Source organism: Empidonax traillii, unplaced genomic scaffold (assembly GCF_003031625.1).
Source record: "Empidonax traillii isolate 1590-97213 ecotype Southwest subspecies unplaced genomic scaffold, ASM303162v1 scaffold1419:size123340, whole genome shotgun sequence".
Lineage (NCBI taxonomy): Eukaryota > Metazoa > Chordata > Aves > Passeriformes > Tyrannidae > Empidonax > Empidonax traillii.
The window spans coordinates 20,449-31,353 of NW_020956612.1; the positions used below are offsets into that span (position 1 = coordinate 20,449).

Here is a 10,905-nt window from a genome sequence, read left to right on the forward strand (position 1 = left end):
CATTTACAGGGATGTCTCATAACAAAACTTCAGCATGATTTTCTAGTACTACATGAACTTATAGTTCAGTGGCTTTTGAAACACAGCATGTCTTCACCTTCAAAAGCTCACAAAGAAATCAAGTATCCTCCTTTGCTCAGCCCTGGGATGTTCTCCTGCGGACCTCAGGAGAGGTCTTGTTACTTCATTAAAGATGAAATGCTTCTATCCCATCTGGCTTCTCCAAGAAACTCATCTCTGAACCTATACATAGGTCTAGGCCCCTTAGATCTTATTTCTGAAGCACATCCACAACCCCAGGTTATTTTTTTATTTTCAATGTCTACAAAGGAATGATATTTTTACTTGGACAGAGCTCTGAATTCCAAGGTTACTCAGAGCTGTCTCTTCTGCGCTGACAGATTAAAACACACTTTCCAAGGCACTTGCTTCATAGACAAGGAGCCACCCATGAAGTACCAAGGGGTAACTGGGGTTTTCATTAACTAAAACAAAAATATGCATTAGAGCCGGTCAGGTCCAAACCAGCCAGAGCATTTAAACACCACTGACTGAAGCCAAATGCAAGGGATTAATAACGCTCCTGGTTGGCAGAGAGAAAAGAGGAGGCAGAAAAGGAGAGAGAAGAAAAAAAAAAAAAAGAGTGAGAAAAGGAGGAGAGGGGGAAAAGGGAAAAAAAGGGGGAGAGGAAAAAAGGCAGGAGGAGAAAAGGGAGGGAGGAAAAAGGGGAAGAAAAAGGCAGGAGGAAAAAAGGCAAGGAAAAATAAAAGTGGGAAAAGAGGTGGGAGGAAAAGGTGGCAAGAAAAAGGTGTGAGGGAGGAGAAAAGGGCAGGGAAAAAAAAGGTGGGAGGGAAAAAAGGCTGAAAGCAAGAAACATTTTTTTATAGCTCCCTTGTAAGAACATGACATTAGCAGTACTCAAAAAATGTTTAAAACCAGATATTCCATATTTTCCCACATGTCCTCCCTGAAGAAAGGAAGCATGAACAGGTGTTAGACACCTGATATTCATGTTGCTGAACATCCTACCAGAAAATGCTCAAGTTACCATAATAAGCACAGTATTAAAAAATTTACACGGGGTCATCTTTCAGCACTGCTTTTAAAGGAATGCTTTAAGTTCTGTTCTGAAGAGAGTATCTGTAGCTGTTTAACTACACCTGAACACTGCAGAAAATTGGAAGCAAAGTCAAATTCCTGTTCAAGGATATCATCCACTACAATTTACCCAAAGTTCCTGGGCTTTATAGCATTCAGAGCAGTGAACACCCCGAGCCTTACTCCAACAGCCAGCACACCTGGGCACTAATTTTGGCTGAGATCCCCAGCAATGCCCATGCCATGAACACAGGCTGGTCACATTTTGCATCCAAAAATTCTGCATCAGCCAAAGTGTGTCCAGCAGGACCAGGGCAGGGATTGTGCCCCCATGCTGTGTCCAGTTCTGGGTCTCTCATAAAAGACAGTGAGGGGCTGGAGCGTGCCCAGGGAAGGGAACAAAGCTGGGGAAGGGGCTGGAGCAGCAGGAGCGGCTGAGGGAGCTGGGGGGGCTCAGCCTGGAGAAAAAGAGGTTCAGGGGGGACCTTCTGGCTCTGCAACTCCCTGACAGGAGGGGAGAGCCTGGGGGGAGGTGTCAGGCTCTGCTCCCAGGGAACAAGGGACAGGAGGAGAAGAAACACCCTCAAGCTGTGCCAGGGGCGGGTCAGGTTGGACATGAGGAGGAATTTCTTGCTGGAAAGGCTGTTCAGGCACTGGCAGGGGCTGTCCAGGGAGGTGGGGGAATCCCCACCCCTGGAGGTGTCCAAGGAAGGACTGGATGTGGCACTCAGTGCTCTGGGCTGGGGGGCAAGGTGGGCACTGGGCACTGGATAACCTGGGAGTGCTTTTCCAATGATTCTGGGGTTCCCCCATAAACACATTTTGAGGCAGCTTACCCTGGTTGGTTAAAACCCAAAACTTCAGGGCCACGGTGTCAGCACAGCACACCACCACCACCACCTGTGCTACTCGGTTTAAAACAAGCTCAGTATCCCCAGGAGCCTGGAAGTTTGGAATGCTGGAGCCGTGCTCAGAGCGCCTCGAAGGCACACACAGAGAGCTCAGTTCTGCTCAAAGAGGACAATCACCTCATTCAGAGAACTTGCACAACAAATTGTCTCACACAGGGCAGCTATCAGGCACTCAGTGCCTTTTCATCTGAGAGGGCAGGAAAGTATTTTGGCAGGTGAAACGTTTTTTAAGCAATTACATTGGAATTCAAGGCACATTCTTCAGCAAGGTAGTATTTTGAGGCGGTGAAAGGTTTGAGATCTGTTTACAAACAAAAAGATTAAAGCTCCTGTGTCCAAGCTGGAGTGGAAATAAATGAGGATCAAATGGGACATGCCTATAGAACATAAGTTTGCTGCAAAACACACATGCCTTCCCTTGCAACTTACTATCTTTTCCTTTTTTTTTTTCCAGATTTCAGAGGTGAATCCTAAATCCAGATCTCTCACTCTAGAATTTAAAGATCCATCATCTTGACAAACCTCAATGTACCTTCCTAAAGTTCTGCTGGATTCTGCTGGAAAGCTTAGAATTTGCCATAGGAAAAAAGGAAAAACAAACCTAACCCCACAAGACACATGCAATGAAGTGAAGGAGATTTTCTACTTGGGCTTCTGACAAGGATATTTCCTATGTCTGCTGCAATCCCAAACACACTGAACTACTTCTTAGCTCTTAAGAGATGTAGGTCTGTTTTAAGTTCAGATAAAGTTCATCTGGCAGCTTCATCAGCTACTCCTCTGGCAAGTGCTTTTTACCTTGGTACCCAGAGCAGGAAGGAAAAAAAAAGGTAGTTATGAGGAGACTTTTCTTTTTTCAATTAAAAAAGTAACTAAAACAAAAGGGATGCGGTGAGAGTACTGTGAAAATTCACTAAATCTACATTCTGCAGAGACTTCGTTTTTTCCCTATGACCTAAAGTAAAAAATTGAGTATCTCTGCTCCCAGGGAACAAGGGACAAGATGAAGCAGCCTCAAGCTGTGCCAGGGGGAGGGTCAGGTCAGGCCTGGCCGTGGCACTCAGTGCTCTGGGCTGGGCACAAGGTGGGCTCCATGGGCTGGGAGGGCTTTTTCAATCCTAATCATTCCATGATTCTCTGAACCCTCTGCACTCATCCAGCTGTTGGGTTCACTGTGCAACTCCTTAGAGCAGGGTCCCCCCTCCAGGCAGTAAAAAATTGCTCAAGACAGATTCCTGCTATGTACTGGGAGCAATTATGAGAAGAGACACGAGGCTGTGGAATGCAATTCAGACTAACCTGGGAAGGAAGCTGGGAGAAAGAGAGGGGACCAACAGCCAACTGCAGCAACACCTTATGGGAAAGGCCTAAAACTGTTTGGGTTTTTTTAATGTGAGTATGAAAAGGAAAGGAGACTATTATTACAGGGTCAGCTGGCTCGCAGGTGGGACTGGACAACCCTTAGAAGCCATATGTAAAAATTAACTATTTATTTTTAAACCTATCTGAAGCCTTAAAGAGCTATTTCAGGACAGGCACTCCAACTCACCTTCAAGTTTTCTGGCCCACTGCCTTATCATGTACTCAAAACAACAGCTTTGTCCATGGCTGACTGGGACAAGTACTTTACAAGCACACAGGAATTTTTCTGGTACCGTTAAGAAAGGAAAAAAAAGAAAGATATAAGCTGAAAACTCACAGTAGAGTTGTTTCAGTAAATATACTGAAGTGAAGAGCCCAATTAACCACATACATAACACCTGGGCCTAATATAAACTATTTTAAAAGTATTTCTTCTAGCAGAGAAGATGCAGAGGATTCTGGATTTAATTGAATAACTGCTAGCAACAGTTTTTAGTCACACTACTTTGCACATCACCTCCTTTTTTGGCTGCTTTGATCACAGCCCCTCCCTCAGAACCACCACACTGGTCACAGTGGTGGTCACAGAATATGTTACGTTATTTCATTTCTGCTTTTATCCATTTCAAATTGTACTACCCTGAACCTTCCTACAAAAATTACCACACCACTCAGACTTACACACTTTCCAGTGGATAAGAGTGCAAACATACCACAGATCAGGTTAAATCAATTTTTCAGTCTGCAGGAAGAATTTTCAGTCTCATCTTCATCAATACAATAATGCTGGAACCTCATATTTACTCAGCCAACAATGATTTGCTCTGGGAATTTTTCAAAGGAACACGGGCTGAAACACCATTAGTGCTGTTCCCTCTGCAGTACAGCATTGCCTCTTTCTCCTTCTATTTTGTTGCTGTGGAAGCAATATGAAGAAGGTATTTTAAAAAACCTGAAGATATAAACAGGCATCAAGAGGGATCATCCAATCCAAGCAGCCATTTGAGGGAGGAAACAGGACACATATCCAAGTGAACAACTTGAAATACTCCACTTTACACCTAATTATCTGCTAGAACAAAATACACATGCTACTCTAGCCTATATGAAACATGAGGGAATCATGAAGCAGAATTACAGTTAATAAACACAGCACCATTTACTAATTTCATGGGTTTCCTTTGTTTCAACAGTGCTATCCAAGCCCAGTTTAGCAATTTGCTTTGCTTTTGACACTACGACTAGTAATCCCCAGTCAAACTGAACTGTTCCCTTCTGAGGAATCCCCTGCAGAAGGAGCTGGTGCTCCAGGCACCACTTTCCACTTAGAACAAAGATCATCAGATCACTCAGCAAGGAATTAGCAACACTTGTTTGTCTAGAATTCCGCTCCCTCTCCTGCAGCTGCTGGGCATACCCTCTGAGCCCACCTCCCCAGGACCCTTTTGGGACCCTCTGCTGTCCAGGGCCCCAACAGGGACAGCATCAGGCTGGACAAAAGCAGCATTCCAGCTCCATCACTTTTATCTCACTGGTCTACAAAGGAGTTCCCAGTCCTCCTGTGACAAGGCTTGAAAGTCACTCCTGGGTGCCATCAGTTCCCCCTCTTCTTGGCCACTGAGCAAGCCCTCTTTTAGCCACCCACAGGGCTTATAGTTCTGGCCCCCCCACACCGAAGGGCCATGCTGGCACCACTGCCCCTTCCCTGGCAGCAGGATTCCAGCAACGGGTGCAGGAGTGACCCTGGCTTCAGCACAAACCCTCGTGTGCCTGGAAGGCTTCGTTTTGAGCCAAACACGGCAGCAAAAGGAAACCCAGTGTCCTGGACCCGCTGCTCCCCCCAGCTGCAGAAAGGTGTTTGAGGGCAAGGTACTTAGGACAGCTGTTTCACTTGCTGCCACAAAATGATACAAAAGCAGGAGCGGGAACCCAGGGAAAACTTCATCCAAGGAATGGGAATGAAAAGAAATAAAAGTGGCAAGACAAACCAAATGTTCCTCATCACTCTCTGGAAATGCCTTAATCCAGTGAAATGAGTTTGGGAGAAATCAGCAGCAGTAACTACCACTAGTGAGGAAGGGCTCTGTAGTCACATTTTCCCTTCACTGCACAGAAAGAAAACACTCACCCGTTAAGGAAACGCGAACACTACTCAAATCAGCACTTAATTCTTGGCAGGTATCATCCTGACTGGCCAGCAACCATCGCGCACAAAGTTTAAAAATCATTTTTAAAAAGTCACAGCCACAATCTGCTTCCTGGAATCAGATAAATTACTTCAAGTATCATCAAAAAAAAAAAAAAATCATTTCACTAGATTTGCACATGGAATAAAAAGAAAGTAAACCGGCAGAACATATTTTGAATGGAGGTACTACAAGAACTTTTCATTTTTGCAATCCTGGCTCATTTTAAAGAGTTTCCACATATCTTTCCTTTAACAATCTACAGGGAACAGTTCATGGAAAATACAACTGGACTAGACTTGAGGTCAAGATTTTTTTCAAGCAGTGTAAGAAGGCTCCCCCCAATTCTTAACTACAACTGAAGAAACAATTCACCTTTATCAAACAAACACATGAGTAAAGTGACATCACACCTCCCACATACAAAAAAAATATAGTACAGGCTATACCTTTAACAAAACCCCCAGCCTTACCAGGCAATAATAATTCTTCTTTGGCTTGCATTCCATGAAGCAATTTGATCAAATGGACAGATGTAGAGATGAGGCCCAAGTTCCTATTTTTAAATTGAGAAAAAAAAATAACAATTTGCTGAATACACTCAAATAAAATTAAGAGGCTTTTCCCCAAAGTTAACAGCAAACCTTTAGCCTCTTCAGGATCTCCGAAATAAAAACCAGTTTCTCCTCTCAGTAGCCACACTACTGCCACCAGAAGCAAATCAAAGGGCTTTACAGCATCAGCCTGCATTCTAACAATTCTGGATACAGTACCTTCAGAGCTAAGTACCCTTTCCTCTCTTTTTTGCTATTCTTCTAACCAGATGTTAAAAATTAGCAAGTTATTCCTGTAATTTGAACAGCTTTACTTGTGTAAAAACTTTGCTTTGTCTGAAGGTCAAGCGTCCAGGGAAAGAGTCACGTACATCACTTTGTAATAAACTTGGAGGCTTTTCAATGCCAACAAAGCAGTTTGTGACACCATCAAAAACCAGTGGGGCCAGCTCAAATACACAACTCTCAGAGGGAAGCAGAGAAGGTCAAGTAAGCATTTATCCTTCCTCCAGTGAGGAGGAATCATAGGTGCCATCTCAGAATGGTTTGCGTTGCAACTTTTGTGGCGTTAACAAAACTCTGCCCCAGCACAGAAGCTACGATTTGGTCCCAGGGCAAAATTACATTTAGTTCAATAAATCAAATTTGACAAGTCCCAAGAAGCCAAATTTGCAGACTGTAATCCAAAGTAATTCTTTGTGATCCAACAAACTTGTAACAGGCCTTTGGGTTGGTTTTTTTTTTTTTTTTTGGTCAGTTGGTTTGAGGTTCTTGGGGAGGATTGGGGCAGGGAGAGCGTTGCTGTTTTGCTGGGGTTTTAAAAAATAGCAGCCAGACTACTAGGTTTTCACTAACTACAGCTGGTTGTATCCCAAGGACCCCTGCAATGCTGCAAGAGACATAGGCAAAAAAAAAAAGAGAGTCTAAATAACTTAAGGAGCCAGATTGACTTTTCCTCCATTAATATCAGTTTGCCTGGGCACGTATCAGGGTTAATATGCACAAGTTCTACATGCTGTCCTTTGCCATGAGGGCCAGACAGATCTAAATGTACCTTAAAAGACATACTACTCCTGTAACTGATAATTAAGATTATTTACTCATTCATTATGTTATCAAAAAAATTGAAAAAAGAGGAAAAAAAGGGTATTTATAGAGTCAGCCTTCCAACAGCTTATTTCATTTGCATCATCAACTTGTATTAAGGACCAAGACCCTTGTTCCATTATTGAGGAGGACCCCAAACTCTGACCTACAAATGGGCAGCTATTTTTGTTTCTTGAATATCTGATTTCAAGTGATTGTATCAAGCAGAAAACGTCAGTTAATAAATCAACTAACGTAGCAGTGTCAAATAATAATCTCTGTACGAAAGCACACAAAACATCAGAAGGTGGTGATTTTTCACGGGTTAACTGTACCTCATGAGGTGCTGGTTCCTGGCACACTCCACACAGGCATTCCTCAGGCACCTGAAGCACTCAGCTACGAGCAGCAGGCAGCTGTCCAGATCTGCCTGCCCACAGGAGTCCTTGCAGATCTGCTCAATGGCACGTGAGGCACTTGTCAGGATTTCCAGGAGATCCCGAAATACACTTTCTTCTGCCATTTCTCTGAAATGGATAAATTTGCAGTGAAAAAGAGAAAAAAAAAATGCACTGCTGCCAAAAAGCCTCTGGCAGTGACACTTCTTACTGTAAACCCGAAGATGTTTCTGCAACAACCTTTAACTATTCATAGTGTACAGAGTCTTTCAAGTAGAAAGAGGAAAATACATCACACAATCATCCCACCAGCGTTTTCAGAAAAGGGGCTGTAGAAGAGTTTCATTCCCTTAGTACTCCCCATGACTTTTCAACAGCTCTTTGAAATTTTAATGAAAAGGAAAAAGTCTCCCCAGTGCACACAGCTGGCTTGTTTACACATGACACTGCATGTTGCTTTAAGAGGAGATGCTTTAATTAATTAACACAGTTCAGGTGTCCAGCATTAGATCACAGTAACATGAACATCCTGAGTTGGAAGAAGCCACAAGAATCATCGACTTCAACTGGAATGGAGATGAGTTAAACACATGACACACACTGCTATCTCTGATATCACATGCTGGTGAAGAGGAGCCACACCAGAGTTCATGGCATTGCTAAAGGAAGTTCAGTCAATTTGCTCATCCAATACTTCTGACAGGGTCAGAAAAGGAAATCCAGATGCAGCCTCCCTGAACTTTAAAGAGATTTATTGTGTAGTCAAGGTCAAACAGAAGAAAGTGAAATGAGATCAATAAAGCAGCATTAAATAAAATGCTCACACAGAAAACTCTCCCTAAAGGCGAATTTAAAACTTTCTTGATCAAACACTTGTAGATGATACAGTATTACCTGTGTTCTGCTGCTCACTCAAATGTCTAAGCATTCACGCAATTAGAAATTCTGCCTCCTCTTTCATAAGTGATCACGTCCATAAATCAAACCACAGAATCACTGAGGTTGGAAAAGACCCATAAGATCGAGTCCAACCCTGCCAACTCCACCATGTCCATACACACCTTATCTATAATCCCTTAGACATGTCTGGAGACAGCATTTCTCACCTCTGCTGCTGTCATGTTTTCTTTCCTAGACTAACCAAAACTCATTCTCTTAGTCTTCACTCACTGTTCACATTTTCTAAGTCCCTTATAAGACCTGTTGCTCCAAGAGTGACACTGCTGTTTGTCTGTATCTTACTGGCAGCACAGTGCATCAACATTGAGGGCTGTCAGGGTGTGCAGGAAACTTAAAGAGAAGGGAGAGCACATGGACTGGAAGACACAAAACAGCGCACATTAACAGCCCTAAATTGCTACAACCTTGGATTTCAGATCCCCGGGGGAGTATGTATTTCATTCTGCAGTCTCAGAGCTCATCAAGAACAATACACTTACACATTCTCCATCTACATTAAAATATTTAAAAACCCACCACAGCATCACGGAGGATTATGGGGGGGGATAACTACATTTTACACTGGTGCAGTACTGGGGGTGAAGTACCAAAGTGGCACAGCAAAGCCCAAAACCAGAGCTGGCCCTCAGCCACAATCAGAAAGGTGGAGCTTGCATAACGAGAAAGGTCTGGAATTTTGGTTTTGTTTCAGGACATAAAATACATTCGTGGAACTGGAACCTTCCAACTCGCAAGAAGTGGTGCAGCTCCCGCCACTTCCTGACGTGCCAAAACACTGCTCCGTGGCTGGGGCAGCTGTTCCCACGGGAATGCAGCCCTGGACACGTGTTTCTGGCAGAGGAGCCACGCTCGGCAGGAGTCCCCAGGCGTCCCATAAAACGCACAAGTGTGTTTTCTCCATCGAGCAGAGCGATGTGTGAGGCAGCTACATCCTTAGACACTGCTGCTGCTGCTCTACAGTGGCAAAACGCGGCGGATTCGCTGCGGTTTCCTTTCTTTCAGCCTACGCCGTGTGTCGGACTACCGCATGGAACGGATCCATCTCAGCCCCCCCTGCCTTTGGCAGGAGCCGGCGGTCAGTGCAGGCCGTGTGAGCGCCCGGCCCGGCCCCGGGGAAGCCGGGGGTGTGCAGGTGTTCCGCGGCGGAGCTTCCTGCGGCCACCGAGCCCCCTTTTGCCGGCTCCGCCCGGGGCTGGGCCGGGCCGGGCCGGGCCGCCTCGGGGACCCTCTGCCGGCACCGCCGCCCCCCCCCCGCTACCTGCGCCGCGGCTCCCGGAGCAGCCCCGACAGCGCCCGCACGCTCTCCAGGCGGGCCGAGCCCAGCGCCGCCTCTCCGGCCGCCGCCATCACGGCCCGGCCCCGCTCCACCCCTTCCATAGCCCAGCTCCGCCTCCTTCCACGTCCCCGCTCCGCCTCCTTCCACGGCCCCGCTCCGCCTCCTTCCATGGCCCCGCTCCGCCTCCTTCATAGCCCGGCTCGCTCCGCCCTCTCCATGGCCCGGCCCGGCCCGCTCCGCCCCCGCCATGTCCCCGCTCCGCCCCGGCCGTGAGGCGGATGGCGGCCGTGCCGCCCGCCGGGCGGGATGGTCTCTGCGGGGCCGGCGGCAAAATGGCCCCTGAACAAACACTAAAATACATACAAAAATTCGTAAATTACGCGAGTAATTACATCTCGCTTAGTATCTTCAAGTGTCCCTGCCCGCTGGTGGGACTAAACGAGGAGCTGGACTCGATGATGCTGCGGCCTTCCTTCCAGCTCAACCTATTCTGTAATTCTGTGATTTTTAAGCTCTCTCCCCACCCAATCCATTCTTCTGATCCTGTGATTCTGTGACATTAATTTGCTTTAAGTGTTAAAGTATTAACCAGCAGCAACAACAATAAATGTTTCATTACTCATTTTCAACGAGTAATATTTATTTTTTTTTAAATACAGTTCAGCTTGTTCTAAACAAGTATATAAAAAGTTAACCTATATACCTGTGTGTGTGTGGGGGGGGGAATATCAAGCTTTCCAGGAGTAAAAAGACTTAATTATGACCAAACGCTATAACTCATAGGTGTTGTACCTCAAGCTCATCCGATCTGCCCAGTTCTGTGCACACACACAGATCCCTTAAAAATCCAGCTTTCCCCCCAAAGAGCTTACAGTCTAAATAACATTCATTTTTCTTAGCAGAGATTTAGAGGACTGCAAGAAGGAAAACAGTCCACCGAGATCTAACTATTCCATCTGAAAATAAAATTATGCAGAATTTATTTTTAAGAATTCTCCATCAAATTAAGAGGTAGACCAGACTCTTGAGGCAGTGGTGTTTGAATCTGGACACAGAGAAAGATCCATCCCAGCA

The 10,905-nt window shown here is 45.4% G+C and overlaps 1 protein-coding gene across 1 annotated transcript in view; it reads right to left on the reverse strand.

Annotated features, from left to right (window-relative positions):
• LOC114070033 (ataxin-10-like) overlaps window positions 1-9,905 on the reverse strand; it is a gene marked incomplete at its 3' end in the record, with an annotated part of 29,026 nt that extends 19,121 nt beyond the window's left edge. Inside the window, exons 1-3 of the mRNA XM_027907211.1 lie at window positions 9,814-9,905; window positions 7,533-7,724; window positions 6,031-6,113 (exon numbers count right to left, since the gene is read on the reverse strand). Coding sequence (XP_027763012.1) covers window positions 6,031-6,113; window positions 7,533-7,724; window positions 9,814-9,902 — 364 coding nt within the window. The remainder of the gene's footprint in view (window positions 1-6,030; window positions 6,114-7,532; window positions 7,725-9,813) is intronic.
• Between the last annotated feature and the right edge of the window lie 1,000 nt (window positions 9,906-10,905).